The sequence below is a fragment of the Guillardia theta genome, assembly GCF_000315625.1.
Source record: "Guillardia theta CCMP2712 unplaced genomic scaffold GUITHscaffold_60, whole genome shotgun sequence".
NCBI lineage: Eukaryota > Cryptophyceae > Pyrenomonadales > Geminigeraceae > Guillardia > Guillardia theta.
In genome coordinates, this window is record NW_005434614.1 from 219,604 (window position 1) to 239,561 (window position 19,958).

At 53.8% G+C, this 19,958-nt stretch overlaps 6 protein-coding genes across 6 annotated transcripts; 3 read left to right on the forward strand and 3 right to left on the reverse strand.

The window, feature by feature from the left end:
* Positions 1–553: 553 nt before the first annotated feature.
* GUITHDRAFT_112575 (hypothetical protein) lies at positions 554–1,308 on the forward strand (the record flags this gene model as incomplete). The annotated part of the gene is made up of 5 exons (XM_005828287.1): positions 554–578; positions 698–741; positions 916–1,028; positions 1,077–1,152; positions 1,282–1,308. The coding sequence occupies 5 exons, from the start codon at positions 554–556 to the stop codon at positions 1,306–1,308; spliced, it is 285 nt and encodes a 94-aa protein (XP_005828344.1).
* Positions 1,309–1,385: 77 nt separating this feature from the next.
* On the reverse strand, positions 1,386–5,122 carry GUITHDRAFT_164410 (hypothetical protein; the record flags this gene model as incomplete). The annotated part of the gene is made up of 15 exons (XM_005828288.1): positions 1,386–1,457; positions 1,502–1,576; positions 1,640–1,753; positions 1,800–1,924; positions 1,999–2,502; positions 2,581–2,746; positions 2,788–2,863; positions 2,912–2,979; positions 3,100–3,159; positions 3,206–3,349; positions 3,423–3,497; positions 3,560–3,622; positions 3,672–3,807; positions 3,902–3,980; positions 4,045–5,122. The coding sequence occupies 15 exons, from the start codon at positions 5,120–5,122 to the stop codon at positions 1,386–1,388; spliced, it is 2,835 nt and encodes a 944-aa protein (XP_005828345.1).
* Positions 5,123–7,451: 2,329 nt separating this feature from the next.
* On the reverse strand, positions 7,452–9,038 carry GUITHDRAFT_88456 (hypothetical protein). Its single transcript, XM_005828289.1, has 7 exons — positions 9,023–9,038; positions 8,914–8,974; positions 8,742–8,806; positions 8,611–8,698; positions 8,516–8,560; positions 8,416–8,463; positions 7,452–8,368 (listed from the first exon to the last, which is right to left on the reverse strand). The coding sequence occupies exons 2-7, from the start codon at positions 8,941–8,943 to the stop codon at positions 7,634–7,636; spliced, it is 1,011 nt and encodes a 336-aa protein (XP_005828346.1). The 5' UTR covers positions 8,944–8,974; positions 9,023–9,038; the 3' UTR covers positions 7,452–7,633.
* Positions 9,039–10,372: 1,334 nt separating this feature from the next.
* Positions 10,373–12,145, forward strand: GUITHDRAFT_158225 (hypothetical protein; the record flags this gene model as incomplete). The annotated part of the gene is made up of 15 exons (XM_005828290.1): positions 10,373–10,504; positions 10,611–10,646; positions 10,698–10,775; positions 10,835–10,927; positions 10,981–11,039; positions 11,115–11,193; positions 11,244–11,290; positions 11,336–11,405; positions 11,456–11,514; positions 11,567–11,596; positions 11,642–11,701; positions 11,765–11,818; positions 11,869–11,922; positions 11,973–12,040; positions 12,090–12,145. The coding sequence occupies 15 exons, from the start codon at positions 10,373–10,375 to the stop codon at positions 12,143–12,145; spliced, it is 975 nt and encodes a 324-aa protein (XP_005828347.1).
* A 702-nt stretch (positions 12,146–12,847) lies between these two features.
* GUITHDRAFT_142063 (hypothetical protein) lies at positions 12,848–15,526 on the forward strand (the record flags this gene model as incomplete). Its single annotated transcript, XM_005828291.1, has 1 exon — positions 12,848–15,526. One exon carries the CDS (start codon positions 12,848–12,850, stop codon positions 15,524–15,526), a length of 2,679 nt encoding a protein of 892 aa, XP_005828348.1.
* Positions 15,527–15,947: 421 nt separating this feature from the next.
* On the reverse strand, positions 15,948–17,206 carry GUITHDRAFT_142064 (hypothetical protein; the record flags this gene model as incomplete). Its single annotated transcript, XM_005828292.1, has 7 exons — positions 15,948–16,184; positions 16,333–16,449; positions 16,493–16,538; positions 16,585–16,646; positions 16,695–16,743; positions 16,787–17,106; positions 17,153–17,206. 7 exons carry the CDS (start codon positions 17,204–17,206, stop codon positions 15,948–15,950), a joined length of 885 nt encoding a protein of 294 aa, XP_005828349.1.
* Between the last annotated feature and the right edge of the window lie 2,752 nt (positions 17,207–19,958).

Sequence of the window (19,958 nt, forward strand, 5' to 3'; positions counted from 1 at the left end):
CTTCCCTGCCTTCTATTTCCTCCCTTGTCCTTTACGCGCTCATGGTCAACAGTTGCTATTTTACTTAATTAATTGTCCTATTATTCTTGGTACTACATTCTTAGTACAGCACTATAGGAAATGTAATCGGGAGGCCGAAAATGCAGGCTCAGGACGAGTAGCAGGAGAAGGCGGGAAGGAGGAGGAGGAGGAGGGAGGAAGAGATAAGGAGTAGAGGAGGAGGGGGGAGGAGAAGGAGGGAGGAGAAGGAGGGAGGAAGAGAAAAGGAGTACAGGAGGAGGGGAGGGGGAAATGAAGGAGAAGGAGGGGAGCAGAGGCAAAAAGTGAAGAACTCAAGACAGAAGAGAAGAGGAGCAACACCTGAAATGGCTGGGGAGCGATCAGGGGACATGGAAGGAGAGGGCGAGAAGGACGTAAAGATGCGATCAGAATACTTTCATCACTCTTGCGTATCTTTCCTCATCCATATGTGGCAGAAGACCAGTCATGATTCGACTCGGAGCTCTCACTGCCCTGCTCTTAACCCTCCTCCCTTACTCTCTCGCCTTCTCCCATGCCGGAGGTTGGAGCTCATTGCGGTCACCATTCAGCAGGAGCGCGAGAGGAGGAGCGAGCAAGCATGAGGTGCTTGTTCCGCGTCTTCGATCGCCTCCTCGAGCAGCCTCCTCACTCACCTCTCCCTCCATGTCTGCCGTAGACGCGTCAGCAGCCAACCTGCTTGCCGAACAGATCTTTGGACAGGTAGGAGGTATCGGAAGTAGAGGGGAGCAGGGTTGAGGAACGGAGTTGGGGTGGCGATGGAAGGGAAGGACGGAGGGACGGAGGAGGAGGGAGGAGGAGGAGGGAGGAGGAGGAGGGAGGAGGAGGAGGGAGGAGGAGGAGGGAGGAGGAGGAGGTAACGGAGTCATTGCGCAGGTGGCGCTGGGAGGGGTTGGTATCATTCTCTCCGGCCTGGTTGGAGTTTTTGTTGTCGCTAGCCTCGTGAACCTGGAGGATGTGGAGGAAGACTTCCAGACTGCTATGAACAAGTGATACCTTCTACTGCTCCTGCTCCCCGTTGACGCGTCTTGCCGCAGAAAAAGTGTAGAATCCGAGAAGAAGGATCTTCCTGTTCCTGACATTGTCGACCTCGATATCTCATACGACTCCGAGGTAAGCAGCATTAGGAAGAGATGACGAAGGAGGGAGAGATGGGAGGGCACAGAGCGAAAGAGAGGGAGGCAACATGTGAGGAATGGAACGAGGGAGGAGGATTCGTCTGTTCATGTGATCTGCTGTCAGGTGAATTCCAGCAAGGACGAGAAGTGAAGACAATGAAATTGGCTAGTGCATGCAAAGATCGAAGAGGTTGAGCGTTGAAGTATTTACAAACAAGTGCCTCCCCCTCATCTATGCTTCACAAACTCGGGATAACTTGTTGCAGCAATCAATGCTTGCATCCAGTCCCTGGAAGTGTCCTGCTGCAAAGTTACAACTGCGCTCGCCGTACGTTCAATCTCACCGGGAATCCGTATCCGAGATAGACGATCCTTCCTGTCCCAAGGGGGATCTCGAACAAGACGGACGTGTCTTCCGCCTGCAGCTGGTTGAGGGAGCAAGGAAGCATGGGAAAGGAGGAACAAGGCAGGGGCGGGGTTACCTCGTAGTAGCTGATGGCGTTGCTGGGGAGAGAGGAGAGTCTGGCACCCACGACGGCCCCTGGTCCGGGGAACGTCGCGGCGAGCGACTCGAAGGGCGAGTTGACAACAGCAGGCTGGAAAGGGCATCAGCTCTGAAACAGCTGGGCGAGGAAGAGTCACCTGGGCCTCGAAAGGTCCGTCGACCGAGTTTGGCTCGAGGTTGAAACCGCCGTCAAGGGTAGCGATGTTGCCGTTGATGAACCAGAGGTTGCCAACGCCTCCGGTGACCACAACCGTGTTGCGACCTGAGAAGAAAAGCACCAAGGATGAGAGGTAAAAGAAGATAAGAGATCAAGGTTTAGAGTACAAGCTCACTCACCATCCCTCAAGTAGTGGTGCAGCCGGTAGAGGCCCCGCGCTCCAAGGATGGGGGCGGCAGCTCGAAAGGATGGGATGACGAGGACCGAATCAGTATTGCGGTAGAGAAATCGGAACTGAGAGCCGTCGAAGGAGCCGAGGAATCTGTTTCCTACCCACGCGTGGCTGCAATCATGCAGGTCGCACTTCTTTCCCATCGCCGTGTGCAGGCCCAACGTCTTTCTGATGATTTCGCCGCTTCGAAGCTCTTCGACCGTCTTGTCGGCATACAGGGTGACCTGAGCTGCATACGGGGGGCCTCTCTCTGGCCTCCACTCCCCCACTTGTCCATGATATGGGATGTTGAAGCCCTTGCTCCACTGGGGATAAGACTCGGTCAAACCATCGGAGTCCGGCGAATCGCCCGCAGGAGACTTGGGTCGCCGGTTCGCATCTGGAGCAAGAGGAGCCGCATTCTTCCCTCCCGGCGTCCCTCCGCTGCCACCAGCAGGCACGGAGTTTGTGTCTGCGGCAAAAGTTCACAGGAAACAAGAACAGGTAAAAACAGGTAAGAGTTACCTACGCTCAGTGGAGCCTCACTCACACCAGGTGTGCCCTTGGGAGCTGCTGCGGTCCCGGGGGATCCTGCGGTCCCGGGGGATCCTGCGGTTCCGGGGGATCCTGCGGTTCCGGGGGATCCTGCGGTCCCGGGGGATCCTGAGGTCCCGGGGGATCCTGCGGTTCCGGGTGCCCCAGGAGGTCCTGCAAGTCTGGTTACTCATGTGCTGATGAACGACAAGGCAAAACGTACCTGGGGGTCCATCAGCACCTGGTAGTCCTGGAGATCCGACAGGGCCAGGGGAGCCCTGAGCACCTGCGGGTCCAGCCTGCAAGACAAAGTGAGGGGAATTTCATGGGAGGAACACAACAATCACAGGCCCAACTTCTCCCGGAGATCCCTTGGCTCCATCAGCTCCCGGCAGCCCTGGGGGTCCCGGGGGACCTGCTCATTCATCATCAACCTCGATGATTGACCCTGTGAGCAGCTTGCCTGCGGGCCCTTCCCCTCCTGACTTTCCTGGTATCCCTGGCAGTCCTGCTTCTCCTCGCGGCCCCATCAGACCAGGATGTCCTCGTCCTGGGATGCCGGGAAGTCCAATGGGACCTTCTGGTCCTTGAGGACCTATGACAAATCGTTCAGCCAGCCATAGTGAGTGAGGAAGTTATACCGGGAGGTCCGGGGTTGCCTGGCCTTCCAATTCGCCCTCGAAGACCAGGCTCTCCGGCAGGGCCACCAGGTCCTCGTCGTCCTCGTCTTCCACGCTTTCCTGATTCTCCTTGGGGTCCAGGAGGGCCAGGAGGGCCGTACATGCCTGGCATCTTTAGAAGCAACGCGATCAATTGTGATGCCAACCAAGAGCAGAAAGTAGTTCGATGCTAACTCACCCCAGCTGGTCCCGCACTTCCAGCTGGTCCTGCAGGACCAGGAGGACCCATGGGACCAGGATCACCACGTGAGCCCTTTGATCCGCGTTGTCCACGTAATCCTACATCGCCCTTGGGGCCCGGGGGGCCGGGACCACCGGCTCGTCCAGGAAGTCCGGGTTCGCCTCGTGGTCCTGGGGAACCTTCCTTGCCAGGTTCACCTGGTGCGAAGGTCATCAACAAGGAGCAAGAGACTCTCGTCCTGCCTACCTGGTGGTCCTCGAGTTCCTTGACCTGCTGGCCCCTGGGGACCAACGGCACCTGCTGGGCCTTGTGGACCTTGGGGTCCAGGTTGCCCATCCTTGCCTTGGGGGCCAGGAGCACCATCTTGTCCTCTAGGGCCCATCTGCAGATGTCAAGTCACAAGACAAGACAGTTCCAGTAGCATCTTTTACCAGGCCAGGGGGTCCAGTAGGCCCTCGCTCGCCTGCTGGACCCACTTTTCCTGGGACTCCAGGCTCGCCTCTGGGTCCCATTCTTCCTGGACGACCAGGTGGGCCCACGATCGACTCTCCTGGCCTGCACCCAACACCTTCAGTTCAATCGAGCACGCTCCTGATGATCTCGTACCTTCCCGGCTCACCGTCCTTGCCAGGAGTTCCGTCTTCTCCTGCTGGGCCTTCTGGACCCGGAGGACCCGGAGGGCCTTCTCTCGCCGCCGATTGCAATGAGAGCTTGAGTTGCAGATTGTCGATCAGTCCTTGCAGATTACGCAAAACAGAAGTGATCTGGTTGGGAACTTGAACCTGCACCTGCTGGACAGGAGCTGGCTGCACATACGCCCCAACAGGTGCCTGTACCACAGGCACAGGAGGGGGAGGGAGTGGCTGGATGACGGTTGCATGCTTCAACGAAGCGATGAGATTACGATCAAGGTCGTCAACGCCTTGGAGAGTCTTCCAGTCATTCTCCATCCCTTCCTCTTGATCGCATGGCAAGACGTTGTTCATCCCAGAAAGGGCACAATTGGTCCGAATCCTGATCTGAGCAAGCTGCGGTTTTGGTGCCGACGTGAGGTGATGAGGAGTAAGGGGTGCGCTCCTCATAGAGTGCAATCGTCCATGCTCTCTTAACTCCTTTTGACTCTCCTGAGGCCTATCATCCGATCCCCGGGAGCGGATCAAGGACTTCAGCTGCTTCAGCAGTCGATCACGAGTGACCGACTGGACAGGCTGCAGTAGCTGGTGTTTCATCTTGTTGGCAGTTCCATGATAAGGTCTTGCACGCCCAAGGCTCTTCTCAGCCGGTCTTTCAGCAAACCGCGAGAAGAATGCAAGCCCATCATCTTTCCTTTCAACCTGAACCTTGGAATTGTGACCATACACTCGAAAGCGAGCAATCACAAAGCTTACCAGATCCGTACTCTTGGGGCTTGGAGAGAGCACAAGCAGAATCAACAAAGAGCAAGCAATGATAGTCATCGCAAGAGGATACTTCAGCTTCCTCTGCCAGCTCGCGGACCGTCCTAGCAGAGAGACCGTTTCCCCGCTCCTGACACCAGTTGGTAGAGGTTGAGCAAGACGAGATGGCATGAAGAAGCTGTCGTTGTGTCTGGTTTGTCTTTCCTTGTCTCTTCCACCCATCCACCTCCGCTTCTCCTCTCCTCCTCGTTCTCCCTTCTCCTCCTCCTCCTCCCGTCGAGGCGCCAGGCCAGGTACCATGGCGCCTCTTCGCTCACCAACCAAGATCAGTCAACAGATATTTTAATGGTAAAACTTTGTTTAATTTAACACTAATATAACTATTAACGTTGAATTGAAACTTTTCAATTTCGATCTTTGTTTTGAAATTTTTAAGCAAATGTTCGATCATTTGAAAACTTTCTGAGGAGCCTAGGGGGTGGGGTGTGAATAGGGGGTGGGGTCCGATTGATAGTGGAAGATGAGGGGTGGTAGGTAGGAGGAACTGTGGGGAACTCACGTGGAGGTATGTCGGGACATCACTGCGAAAAAGGGTAGGGGTGATGCTAGGAATGAAGCAGGGTAGGTGGGGGTGATTGTGGTAGGCTTCAGCGGGAAATGGCGGGAGTGTTCAGTGCAGTGGAGGAGAGGAGAGGAGAGGAGAGGAGAGGAGAGTGGAGGCAAGGAGATAAGGATATAAGTAGAAATGAAAGAGCAGACGAGAAAAGTGAGGCGAGGAAGATTAGGAGAGGGGAGAGGAGGATATGGGAGGAAGAAACAAGGATGAACGGATTTTGGTATGGGTAGGGTGATCCTAAGACGACAGAGGAAGAGCTTGACGAAGGGAGTGAGTATATCACCCAAGATGACAGAGGAAGAGCTTGACGAAGGGAGTGAGTATAACCAAGAAGGTAGATGGTGAAGCCTAGAATTCAAGACAAGGGATGAGATCCAAATATCGAGAGAGCCATGAGATGAAATCCAGGGGAGATGAAGGATCTTGAGGATTTTGACTCAGGACGACGAAAAGAGAAAAAGAGGACAGATAGAGTGCACGAGGACAACGAGAAGTGAAGAGGAGTAATTAAAGCCTGGATACGGAAGGAAGTGAAGAAATGACACAAAAAGGAAGCAGAGGAGGGGAGCAATAAGAGCTTAGGATAAAAGAAGAAACTGAAAGCTGAGGTACGCACACACATAAAATTCCGATTGAACAGAAGAAAATTGCAATGAACCTTGAGGAAGTTGAAAATTTCACGAGAGACTCAGTTTTGTCACGTGTTAAAAAGGGATAGGATCCTTTTCTTTGAGGCAACAGAGGCAGAGTTATCAAGTGTGCTGACAAGCAAACGAGCATAAGCGCGCAGATAGCCAAAAAACGAATGGTGGTTGACAGTCAAATTCATGAAAGACCTTGTTTCGACAAATAAGGATGCGAGGCATTAGTGGAATGTAAGCATATGACAGAAGATGCAAGTCAAGCCTGGTGGATCAACTGATTGACTTGGCTGACGCGTTCTGTTTTCAGAACTACATCAGCGTACAAATAAGTTTGCTTGCAACAGATTGCACTTTGGGCAATCGTTAGTCCACGACGCTCAGTCGGTGCTCCACATGGAATAGTGTAGATCTGATTCCAGAGATCTGTTGGTGCTGCACAGCTGTTGTGCATTACTGCTCGAGTTGGTTTGACGACCCGACTGCATCATAGGACCAAGTAGTACAGGGGAGGTAGGCAAAGGTCGAACTAAAGCACAATGGAATGGACGTATGAAATGCGAAGGGAAATGTAAGATTTTTGATTTTTTGTGCCTTCATTCGCTGACATTCTTTGTAGGCAAGAGGTAATTGACTTGACGTGTAGAACCTTGTACTTATCAGAATCATAAGATTGTTCCGAGTCTCTTCTTGGGTCCATACGGAGCAGCAAAAGACATCGACGAGTAAGTTCCAACCCGACACAACCGGTCAGCATGATGACCCATGATATTCAGGCTGAAGAAGAGAGGGATAACTCACATCCTGATAGTGCGATCAACCCTCGAAAGGCGATTGGATCCGAAATTTCCGACTCTGATTCATTATCACATAGTAGAGGTTCGAGGTGTTACCGTCACAACAGCAGAAGCTGATATCATGCAGGTTCCTGAAGGACCAACAGAGAATTTGATTTTGTATTTCACTGAGTGCAATGCATGCATCAAGAATGCGATTGAAAGTGGCGGGAAGATCTTAGTGCATTGTAATGCAGGTTTCATCGACATGTCGGGTGGAGTAATGTCTGATGACTGGCTGTTGTTTTTAGGGTTGTCACGATCAGCTGCCGTTGTTGTTGCATATGTAAGGCTTAATGTATGCACACTGATGACGCTGACATTTGCTTTTGCAGGTCATGGAGAGTTTAAAGATGTGAGCTCGCATGGATATGATGCCACGACGACTGGATGGTTTGACTGGTTGACAGGCCATTCGCTGATGCCATTCAGCTTGTACAGAGCAGGAGGTGCTGTATTCACATAAGTGAAGCCCTTCATAACCAGGTTGGTCAAGTTGCCAATCTTGCTAGCCTATGCTTATTTGAGGCAGTTAAGAGAGTTCGAAACCATTTATCAAAACAGGCAAGCGGCGCCGGAGCGAATAGGATGGGAGGCGAAGAAGAGACATCTGGAAGCGGGAGCGGAGGATTCGAACATGCACATGGAGTAACGAGGACCAATTTCTTTCTTCCTTCTTTGTGTTTCTTCTGAGGTAAAGTCAAACTCTGTGACTGCATTACATCTGCGCAAGAGGCATGCCAGGGAACTCAACAGAGGAGTCGACGAAACTCTTTGAAACTTGGTCGAGCTCTTCCATATCCTCAACGCTCAGCCGCCATCCGAGAGCTCCACAATTTTCCTCTGCCTGCCTCTCGTTCCTCGCGCCAGGGATTGGGATCACGTCTTTGCAGATCAACCAGTTGAGCGCTACTTGGCTGCACGTCTTCCCCTCCTTCTCTCCGATTCTCTTCAAGGCTGAAAGGAGCGGATCAACTTTGTCCATTCTCTGCTCGAAGATTCTCCCTCGAGGTCCGCTGGGTAAATTCGTGCTCGAGTATCGCCCTGTCAGGCATCCCTGAGCCAGCGGCGAGTAGGCTAGGATCTTCACCCCGAGCTCATCGCATGCTTCCTTGACTCCATTCATCTCTGGCGTGCGATGCAGCAGGCTGTACTGGATCTGGTTGGTTGCGAGTGGTATGTCTCGCTCCTTCAGGAGCTTGTGAACAGCTCGCAGGCGCTTGGCGGAGTAGTTACTCACTCCGACACTCCTCACCAGTCCAGCATCGTAGGCGTCCGCCAAACCGTCCCAGAACTGACGGTCCGAGAAGAAACCAGGCCAGTGCAGCTGGTACAGGTCACATCGGTCGGTTCCTAGACGCTCCAAGGAAGCACGGAGAGCCCTGGCCACTGCCTTCCTGCCATCCAAGAATCTGTTGGGCAGAGGAGCAAACTTGGTCGCCACAATGAGCTCCTGCGCCGTCTCAGTCAGGATCACCACCGCTTCTCCCGCGTGCGCACCATATCAGTCTTGTCCGCACACTCCCGCGCAAATTTCCCGCAGAGCGTCTGAGCTGCTGGTCACTGAACTACTCGACCTTCAAGAACAGATCAAATAAACCTCGCTGTGTCCCCAACCAGTTCCGATCCCATAGACTTCCGCCGTCTGCAGCATTTGTTGAAGTCAACAGGAGTAAGGAGAGCGAGCAGCATCACATCGAAGAGGTTCACTCCGCAAGCCACAGCTTTGTCGAAGCCTTTCTGAGCTTCCTGCTCTTGTGAGTCGTCATATCCCCAGAATACTCTGCAGCGAGTGTCATCCTTGGGACTTCTCCTCCCCCCTCTACCTGTCACCCCACGCCCATGCTCCAACGCCCATACGGCTCACTTTCAAATCCCCGGGAAGCACAATCTAACACCATAGAGGATCTCGTGAACACCACATATTATAAGCAATGCATGAATGCAAATTATCACAGGAACCATGCACGCTTGGCCCTTATGTCTAATTCTACTCACCATCTCCTCCTTCACCCCGGTATCCCCCATCTTCACAGACAAGGGAGTATTGCACAATGTTCTGTTGACAAAGACGTCACGAGAAGAAACAATGTGACACTATCCCGACCTTGGCTTCCATCGGGCTTCACTCCTTCCTACAAAAGGATTGGCTGCGAAAAAATGTAAGGCGGCTGAAGGATTCATGGCTGATCAAGCACCAAGTCTGACAGATGGGACATAGAATGCTTGTGTTGGAGCCAACAATTGCAAGAAAAGGATGCAAGCACTGAGACAAGTTTTGAGTCAGAAAGAGTTTGTCATGAGCCCTCGCGATCCTCCTGCTCACATTCGCGTTTGCATTGCCTGGCGTACTTTATGTGTCTGTAAAAGAAACAAAAACAATTAAAAAAACATTAAAAAAGTTGGACACTGGGGTGGGGGTATATAATTCATAAGAAGGGGTTGTTTGTGGTTCTTTCAGAGGTAGATGGAGGGGGTAGGAGCTTGCATACATGCTAAGTTATTGAGCAGGGGTGGTAGTGAGGGTGGGGTGGTAGCTCGGTTGTTTGTGCGCGATGTGGTGTAAACAAAGGTCGAGGGTGGGGGTAATTCATGGACTAAATTGGGGTAGGGGTAGTCAACTCAGATGTTGTAAGCAATAGTACCGGTATTTTTCTGTGTTAAAGTGTGGGTCAGGGTACATGACACGTAGGTCATATGGGGGTAGGGAGGAAGAGGTCGGGTGGGTCTAGGTCTGAGAATGCAGGGGGAGAAAAGCAGAAAGATGCGCGGGAGAGGCAGAGGAGGAGGAGAAGCAGACATGGCGATGCGATGATGTCGTAGAGATAATGATTGATAAACCCATGCTCGCAGTTCGAAACTTGGAGTGAATGCACATTCATGAATTTTCTAGAAAACAGAGTGAAAGAGGTGGAAGAACGAGGTGGGGGAACATGAGTCATGAGAGTCTTGGTATGAGCAGTAGCAGCTCCAAGTCCGCCATAATGGTGAAAATGCTACAAAGAATGCTTGGACATGCTGTGGGCGAATGAGATTTTCCTAATTCAATGAATGTAGTAGCTGAAATGAAATAATTTTTTAACGCAATTGAATTTCCTTGTTCCTCTCAGGTTCAGAGCAAATGTTTCCAAGATCTCTCCGGAATGCAGCAAGCAAGATTATCGGCACTTGTCGCTCTGTTGAGATCAATGCAGTTTCAAATGAATTCGGAAGGAAACTGAACTCGAGATCCTTTTCTCAAGCCGCCGCACCAGCCAAGACCAAGCTCGAGAGTCTCCGCGAGACACTGCAAAGTGACAGCAGGTCCCATCTTGTTGTTAGACTCCTGCCCTTGTATGCGCTTTGCCTTTGAGGGCTTGACTGTCTTCGAAAATTGTTTGTACTCTTGTCTTTGTGTATCCTCTGACGTACAGGGTTTACTGTCTTCGAATTCTGACTGCGTATGTCTAGAGATGTCATGGACTTTGTGGCTGGCAGCTCGAGCCAGCAGCGTGAGGAAGTGGCAGCCGAGACTGGAGCAGCAGTGAAGAACAGAGAGGAAGAGATGCATCGAAGCGTGTTGGGACAGCTGAAGCCGGATTACGTCAAGGTTTGTCCCGACTCGGTTGTCGTCCACCATCGCTCACTCGTCACTTAAGGCCGATGGCTCGTTCCAGCGTCTGCGATCCATCGTTCGCGATCCTGAGTTCCGCAAGGTCAAGGAATCTCTCAAGGGTCTCAATCTCACGACGGTGAGATGCTAGCAGCTGAATTCCTCCTTTGCTCATTCTTGTCCTCCTCAGGTGTGTGAAGAGGCCAAGTGCCCCAACATCGGTGAGTGTTGGGGGGGACTGGAGGGAACTGCGACGGCAACGATCATGGTTGTTTGGGATCTCCCGCCAACAGGCTCTTGTGCTCACTTTGGTCTCCTTTCCCACAGCTGATGGGCGATACCTGCACCCGTGGCTGCAAGTTCTGTCACATCAAGACTTCACGCGCCCCTCCCCCGGTCGACGAGGACGAACCTCGAAAGGTAAGAGATGTCAGACGAGCCTTGACGCGTCTGACCAGCATCTCAACGTGCAGGTTGCTGAGGCCATCAGCAAGTGGGGGCTTGACTACGTTGTTCTCACGTCAGTGGACAGGTAACATTGGCTGAGCTTCGTTGCCCTGCAGATGAGCCTTCAACTGACATACCAACTTTCTCTTGTGGTCGGTAGAGATGATATGCCTGATGGAGGTGCTGGCCATTTCGCTCGAACCATTTCCACGTTGAAAGATCTCAACTCGAAAGTGAAGGTAACCCTTCACAGCAGCCGGCATTGGCCTCTCGTTAAGAGGTGCGACAGATTGAGGCGCTGGTGAGCGACTTTCAAGGAAACGAGGCGTGTGTCAAGTATCCTCTTATCTCCTGCGCTTGTGCGCTGTGACTGGTTACAAGGACTGTCGTTGATTCGGGTCTCGATGTGTATGCGCACAACATCGAGACAGTAGAGAGACTGCAGGGAAGGGTAAGGGAGAAACGCGTCTTGCTCGCTCAACTCAATGCTTCTTCAACCAGGTTCGCGATCATAGAGCGGGCTACAAGCAGAGCCTCAAGACGCTGGAATACGCGAAGAGGTGAGACTGACATGATGCCTGAAGAAGTTGAAATGAGACCCCCGTTGACCAGCCTCCGGCAAGACCTGGTCACCAAGAGCAGGTAACGAGGAAGGATGAGAGTGGGGGATGGTGACTTGGTTCACAGCATCATGCTCGGAGTTGGCGAGAAGGATGAAGAAGTCTTTCAGGCCATGCGTGACCTCAGGTGAGAGCGCTCCACTTGTGCGAGTACTTCAGACGTGCTTTGATGGTGACATGCTGCAATCAGGTCTGTTGGAGTCGAGATTCTGACCTTCGGACAATACTTGAGGCCCTCGCGAAGGTTTTCACGGGACGAGCAGGACAAGCTAGAGAGACCAACCTTGATTGCAGGCACATGAGGGTGTACGAGTATGTTCCCATGGACAAGTACGACTACTGGAAGAGGTGCCAGCATCATGCTCTGTAGGTCTCACACTCAAACGTCTGCCTAACAGGGAGGGGGAGGCCCTCGGCTTCGCCTTTGTTGCCAGTGGCCCGCTGGTTCGATCCTCCTACAAAGCCGGTGGATGAGGAGACTCGGGAGTCGCGGGGAGCATGACAGTTTGCTACAGGTGAATTCTTCATCAGTGCGATGCTCAACGAGCGGAGAAAGGCTGCTGCGGCATAATCTAGTCTCCACATTAAACGCTCCAAGTCCTAATCGGCCCGCACCTTCCCAGCCCGGCCGAGTGAGTGGTGGAGTGGTAACCCGGTGACCCGTGAGTGCCGCCGGGCCACCGGACGGCCGCCGGCGGTGGCCCGATGAGTACTCAACTTCTCATCAGTCTTTGGCCGCGATTAAAAAAGCGACTGCTGGCATTTGGCTGCGCTCAGTGGTGAGCTAGGAAGGCTGCTAGGAAGGGAGCTAGGATCGTAGAGGAGGGAGGGGATGGGAGAGAGGGAGAGACTGGAAACGAAAAACTGAAAGGAGAGAGAGTAGCAGCGACAGGCGATCATAGGGAGGGAGGAAGAAGACAAGGCAAGAACAGGACTAGAGAGTGTAGATGAACATTCATTTTCACACAAGTTCTCACAAGCTCTTCATCCTTTCAAGCATGAACAGAAAAGAAACTCATGTCATGAGATAGAGGGCGTCGAGACTTTTACTAGATTTGAAGACCCCCTGCTTGCAACATCCACACGCAGACTTTGTCAGAATGAGATATCAATCATACACAAAGTCAAGTTGGGATATCAATCTGTGAGATGAATAGAGCGCAGCGGGTCGATAAAGTTTCGAACGTTGGTAGAGTACAGGCGAGGCAATTCTATTCCTTGAGGGTGCTTGAGATGAGATTCAGGAGGGACTCACTGACGCGTGCAGGGGGTAATGAACAAGTCAAGGAAGAGGAGAGAGCGAAGTGAGGACGAGCACAAGCCCTCGGTAGAGGCGGAAGAGCAGGGAAGGGACATGTGTCGCATGCCGATAGACTTTGACAAGGTAAAGAAAGCGTTTGATCGGGATGGGCTTGTGATCGTTCCAATCCTCACCGCCGACCAATGTGACGAGCTCATACTTGAGCAATGGCGCAACATCATTCTGCAACAACCTTGGAAGGAGGAGCACAGGATCCGAATCCATGGCAGTGACGGGAGACTGCTGGACTTGAAGTTGCCGGATGACCGGAGAGAGTTTCTTGACATCGTGAAGAAGCCTCTGTCGAAGCAGAGACGAGAAGAGTTTGAGCAAGGCTGGTGCCTGCACAGAGGGTTTGGCGCATGCTGCGATCCGCAGTCCTTTCACTCCCCTCTGGTGTGGGCGATCAGGCAGGACCCGCTGCTCTACCGGCTCGCTTCCACCATCTTAGACAGGAAGGAGCTGTGGGTGGACATCAACCGCTCCATCCAGAAGCTGCCGGGGCAGGGAGAGAAGAAGTTTCTGCACTGGGACAACAATCCCTTTGCAGTCAGTGACGCGCAGGTCAAGGTTGACAGTGTGTGTGGGAAGGTTTGCTACACGTCCTCACGCTTTGTAGCTGTGCTGGGCACTCACACGCCTGAGTTCCACAAGGAGTTCAGAGAGACTTACGGCAGGTTGTACCCGCACGTGAAGGAGAGCGACAGCAAGTTTGCGCTCGATCATCAGAAAGAAGATCCTCTCCTCCTCTTTCAGCGACAGCAGACCCTCCCCGTCCCTGCCGGCTCCCTCGTCTTTTGGCATCCCCAGCTGCTGCATGGCCAAGCCAAGACCCCTCTCAACGACCCGACGGAGTACGGGTGCTACCTCGGCTACTTCCCGGCTGGCGCCCGAGCTGCTTACAAGCAAAAGTGCGGTGTGGATGAGCTGGAAGACCGACTGTCTTCCTACGAGCTGGGTAAGGCGCCAAAGCTGTGGCCGAGTTTGGACGCCATTCACTTCTTTCCCAAGAGGTTCCTCAACTTCCCTAAGATCCTTGAGAGCTACGTCAACAAGCTTCCTCCCGGCCACCCTTGGATCAAAACGAGAAGAACCTTGAAAGGCAGTGAAGCCCTCACGCTTGAGCCTGTGCTCGACCCCCAGTACTCGCCCCCCCCTCTCTCCTCGCTCGGTCAGCTGCTACTTGGCAAGAAGCCTTGGTCCGGCCAGAATGACGACGTACAAGGCGACCAGTCGTGCAAGAAGAAACGGAAGAAGGCTCAGGAGCCTCGAGGCGCCATGGACGAGGTCATGGGAGGGGGAGCAGGCGGGGAGGGAGGGTGCGGCTACAACAGTCTGAGCGTGGAGGCGAGGAGGCTCGACTGTCTTGGCAACAAGGTTCTGCTGGTCACGAAGGAGCAGCGGGGCTACGGGCTGCGAACAGACTTGGAGGTTTACGCGCAGGGGCTGGAGGAGCTCAAGTGGGAGGTCAGGAAGCAGGAGCTCGTGCGGCTGACGGCCGGAGAAGCTGGTGGACGCAAGAGACCGCATCCTTCACTCGCAGAGCTGAGGGAGAACTTGAGATGGTGCAACGTGATGGTCGGGTTCGAGTACCTGGGCGACAGCAGCACGTGGACGGCAATCGAGGAAGAGCAGAAGCAGCGGAAAGAGGACGGCGGAAGGAGGATGAAGATAGTATTTGTACCTAACCTCGAGTATTGCAAGGAGAGCAACGAGGCGACGAGCGACACGATGAAGCATCTGAAGCAAGTGGATGTGATAGTCGCCAAGACTGAATGTGTCTTTCACCGCCTTCACCGCCTCTTCCTCCTCCGAAAGTTTTCAAGTGGTCTAGGCAATCTGCTCCTCATCCCCCACACGTCGATGCTGCAGGTGCCGGCGATCGAGAGAGACACGAGGAGGAGGAAGGGAATCATTCACTTTCACGGGTTCTCCAAGTCCAAGAACTCCCTCGAGAACTGCAAGGCTGCTTCCATCCTTCTCCGCCGTCACCCTCAAGTTTTTGACCGCCTGGTCGTCAAGTGCTCAAGGGCTGGAGGCTGTAAAGTGTGCGACAAGATCCGTCGAGCTCTGGGAGAAGAGCCAAAGCTTCACTTCATAGAGCAAGAGCTCAGCGACGAGGGCAAGTTCTCTCTCTACAACTCCTGCAGACTCGCCTTGTGCGCCTCCTCCTCCGAAGGCTTCGGCCATCACGTGCTGGAGGCCGCGGCCTTGGGCTGCCAGGTGGTGACGACGGACGGGATGCCGATGAGGAGCATCCTGAGGCATCAGGTGGCGCTCGCAAGGCCGCAAGACGAGAGAGGGAGGAGCGTCAACCTGGGCTTGACCTTCACTGTGCGGAGCCAAGAGATCGTAAGAGCCGCGGAGGTTCTGCTGCAAAAGACGTACAAGCCCGAGGCCTGCCAGCAGAACCTGCTCCTCCGCATCCGAGACTTCCGCGAACATCTCAACCACCTCGTCCGCCTTCGCTCGCATCCCTCCTCTCCACCATCCTGCTCGTGCTCTCAGCATCGTGAGCCCATCTTGGATATCGCAAAGTGCCCCAAGTGCGGGAAGCGCATGGTAGGGGAGCTGAGGCCGGTGAATCAACAGGCACCAGATCGAGTGTTCCTCTTGTGCCGCGACTGCGACTATGAGGAGAAAGCAGAATGATGATTGAAGATGCTTGAAACATGCTCCTTTCTGCCACCTCACACAGCAGACACAGGACGTCCTCCTCCTCCTCCTCCTCCTCCTCCTCCTCCTCTCCCCTTCCCTCCCATTGCCGTTGGTCTCCTCTGATGCACAGGCGTCAGCCTCCAGCTGTGAACCGTCTCTTCACCTGCTGTGCCCAGCTTTCTGGTTGGCTCTGTCGCTCTCCTGCTTGAGGACGTTTCTTCTTGGGCATCGACCTGTCAGCACCATCAGGAAGAGAGACATAGAAGACGAAGACTAGAGGAGAGAGAGGATGAGGAGAAGCAGGAGGAGGAGAAAGAGGAGGAGCAGGCGGAGGAGAAGCAATAGGAGGAGGAGGAGGAGAAAGAGGAGGAGGGGAGGGGAGAGAGGAGGTGGGGGAGGAGGGGAGAGAAGGAGGTCACTTGCTCTGTGTCTTCTCAAGGTTCTCAAGGTCAACGCGCATCCCTCCAGCACTTTCAGCAGCTGCTTCTGTCTCTGTCAAGGTCTTGTCGGGTTGGGGGGGAGAGGAGGTCCGTGTCTCTCCTCTGAACACTCTCCTCCTCTGTTCCAGGACGCTGAACTGCTCCAAGTCGATGGCGAGCCTCTCGGGCGACATGAAGCGAAACCATCTCTTCGTGCCCTCGTCTAACCCGATCTTCAAGGAGAGTGACAACATGCAAGTGACGGAGCGCGAGAAGAAAAGACAGGGAGGCGAGGAGAGAGACGATAAGTGATGAGGGTCATCGGGAAGGGGTGAGAGGGAGGAGAAGACAAGCAGAAGAAGGAAGCCAAGGCGTTCTCACATCAGTGAACGTTGACTGCCAATTTGGGATGCCAAGATGCATGACGAGGAGGCGAAAATAGTCGGTGAAGGAATGGGAGATGAAGAACCATCGCTTGCTCAAGTCTTGGAACCAAACCTTTGCGTCCTCTCACTCGCTACTTCTAAGTGTCATCTCTTACCTGAGCGCTCGAAGGCTTCACAAACAGCAGACAGACTTTTCCGTTGCTGCAGCTTCACGCAAGGTCAGGACGACCAACCGCGTCTCCTTTACCTGCTGTCCAGATCGAACGCACGGAACTTCTCTCGAAGGAGGCGGGCCTCTTGGATCAAAGACTATGCAAAGACAAGGGATCAGGCGAGAGAGCATGCGAGCAAGCATACAGGTGAGATGCTGCTGAGGGAATCCGTGGGAGGGAGGAGATCTCCCTGCCTGACCGGCACCAGTCAGCGAAGCAAGGCTCGAGGTCCTTCACCCCATGAGCATCTCCGTCCATGCCGCGTCATCCTCCCAGTTGACTGGCGTCTCGACCATCTGATTGACCGCGTTGATGCTCATGCATCCAAGCGCGAACGTCTCGCCTGCCTCGCCAACGTGAGAGTCTCTCCTCCTCTCCCAGCTGTCACCGTGCAGCCTGGCATCCCATTTGACCAGCAGGCCGTCGGAGATGCTGAGAAACGCCTTGAGGTCCTCGGGCAACGCGCAGGGATGGTTGGAGCGATCCCACGAGTTGAGCGCGAAGGAGGAGACAGCAGCCTTGTCGTGGAAATAAACCTTGGACACCCCTGAGTGACCCTGCGACACTTGAGCTCCTGAACCTCTCGAGAAGCGACAGCCGCACCTCCAAGAATGCTATCACGTTCAAGCTGATCTCGTCAAAAAGTTCCCTTCCCATGCTTCACGACAACCCAACCACAGGCATCCGCGATGCTTGGCCTCACGCGGAAAGAAGGATAGGATTTGCGATGCCCGCAGTTTCACTCACAAACTGAAACATTCCTGCGCCAACAAGGTCACAAGGTTCGAAGTAGATGCGATCAAGGGGGAGATGCAGCGAAGAGTCTTGAAACAATATGGAAAAGTCATGAGGAGCGGGAGGCAGCATGCCAGGAAGTGACAGAGGAGGAGGTCCAATGAGGAAGAAGAAGGCAAGAACGAGGAAGAAGGAAGGAGGAACAAGCGAGGTAGCAGGCAGAAGATAGGAGATACGAGGAAAGAGGAAGGAGCAAGGAGCAAGGAGGAGCAAGGAGAAAGGAGAAAGGAGAAAGGAGGAGGGGCGAGGAGGAGGGGCGAGGAGGAGGGGCGAGGAGGAGGGGCGAGGAGGAGGGGCGAGGAGGAGGGGCGAGGCAGGCAGGCAGCGGATTGCGAGCGCAGTGACAAGGATTTAAAAGGAAAGAGCAGGACAGGTCGCCGCAGCACTATTATGAATTTTCAGGATTGTCTCTTATCGGTTATCATGACCGGTACTTTGGACTTCTGTACATAGGCCTATTTGCCCTCTCATAAAACCACCCTTTCACCCCCATTATGAATGGGATGATGGGGGTAGGGGTATTTGAATCGGCGTGACAGGTGAGAGTTTTACTCGCATAAGGTAGAAAGTGCCTGAAGCAGAAAGCAGGAACTTGGCAAGCGACTCGAAACACTGAAGACCAAGCCTTGAAGGCAGACATCCACATCCCACTAGGTAAAAAGTGCCTCTTACAAAAAACAAGACCAAAAGGAACCAGCACTGCTGGCAACTGTCAGCAGACCCGCCACCGCCAGCCCGGCGGCACGCGCGAAGCCGCGCAGACAAGAAGTACGGTAGGTATGCACTCGCATAAAGTAACTCGCATAGCCTCAAGCAGAAGAAAGCAGCAACAAGCAAAACCGTCAGGCAGAGAGCACACAGCAACAAGTAAAACTCATATCATAGCAAGAAAAGCGGTGTACGTAACTGACCGGAATACAAGTTTGTTAGATTTGTACTTGTCCAAAGTCACGCAGATATCACATCGACCTTAGTTGCAACAAGACTGTTTTTGCTCAAAACCGAGTTTAATGCACACAAAACCAGAATTGAGGAGCACACGAGACTAGGAAAGCCCCCTCTTCGTCTCTGCACTACCATGATTGCCGTCTTGAAAACACGTGAGTCGTCTTTTTACCTTCTGCCAGTAAATCTTCGACTCGTCTTGGTTTACAGGAGAGTTTTTGTTAACTCGGCGCTATCTGACTGGCACGGCTGGCTCAAGCAAAACAAAGCAGGAACAAGCTAAACCTGCTTGCTACCTTCTGCCAGTAAATCATCCCCTTGCTTGCACACAGCGCACAGCGAGAAGCTGCACAATCACACACAAAACACAAGCCCGAAAAGAACCAGCACTGCTGGCAACCGTCAGCAGACCCGGCATCGCCAGCCCAAGCGCGAAGCCGCGGAGAAGACGTCCGAGATGAAACTCCCTTAGACGCGATACCTGGAGGCATCCGACTGACCACTGTCAGTCGAGACGTCCGCCGCCGCCGCAAAGCTGGCGGCCGCGGACGGAGACAGAGCAGCCGCCGACAAGGAGCCCGGCGGCGCTGCCCGGGGGTCCGCCGGGGCCGGCAGCGGACAGAGGGAGGCTGGGCACAGGAGCACGGTACCGCTCGATGTGACGTATCCAGTCTGTTTAGCTTGTTCCTGCTTTGTTTTGCTTGAGGCACTTTTACCTTCTGCCAGTAAATCCGTATCCTCCTCACTAGCCGAGCCTCCGAGTCAGCGGTAGCCGAGACCAACACCACCCGTGACGGTGGCGACGCCGGTGCGGCAGCTACGTCCGCTATGAAGAAGTACATGTTGGCTGATCTGAAGCTAGACATTCAACCTCGCAAATCGAAAGTTTACATCCCCTCCTGGCATCAACACCCTGATCTCTCGCAGCTGAAGAAGAGCCTTAAGCGCCGTCTCAAGACTCAACTTCTTCACTTCGAGGTCGTCACTGGCGGGATTACACTTGGCGGCCTGCCTATCGGCACGGATGGATTTCATTTGCTTCTCGCTGTGCGCTGTGTGCATGCCGGTTTAGCTTGTTCCTGCTTTGTTTTGCTTGAGGCACTTTTTACCTTCTGCCAGTAAATCCTATTAGCGTCATGCTAGTCAGCTCCGAGCGAAGGTTTCTACCCTCAACGAAGAGCTCCAGGGGTCATCTCCGTTTCTCCCGCGGGTCCAGTCACAGATTCGTCGCTTTGACCTCTCTGTCCACCTGGCGCTTGCAGCTTCTCGTGCGCTGTGTGCCCGGAGGTTCAGCTTGTTCCTGCTTTGTTTTGCTTGAGGCGCTTTTTACCTTCTGCCAGTAAATCGGACTACTCCTTGCCAGCAGTGCTGGTTCTTTTCGGGCTTGTGTTTTGTGTGTGTTTGTGCAGCTTCTCGCTGTGCGCTGTGTGCCAGGAGGTTTAGCTTGTTCCTGCTTTGTTTTGCTTGAGGCACTTTTTACCTTCTGCCAGTAAATCCGTGTCTCGACTGTTTTGCTTGAGGCACTTTTTACCTCCTGCCAGTAAATCCGTCTCCGCAGCAATGCCCAGGGACTCGCACTCATAGGAGACTCGGACCGGGGCTGTGCTGCATCGGAGGCAGGCGAGCTCGGACCAGCAGCCGCAAGCACCCCAGTGGTGTCGAGCTCTCC

What these genes read in the sequence shown, in the direction of transcription:
- GUITHDRAFT_88456 (XM_005828289.1), bottom strand. Translation starts at nt 8,943, where the DNA reads ATGGGGGATACCGGGGTGAAGGAGGAGATG. An exon ending in GCATGGGCGTGGGGTGACAG is followed by an intron (nt 8,699 to 8,741) that starts GTAGAGGGGGGA and finishes CACTCGCTGCAG; the next exon opens with AGTATTCTGGGGATATGACG. An exon ending in GTGCGGACAAGACTGATATG is followed by an intron (nt 8,369 to 8,415) that starts GTGCGCACGCGG and finishes GAGACGGCGCAG; the next exon opens with GAGCTCATTGTGGCGACCAA.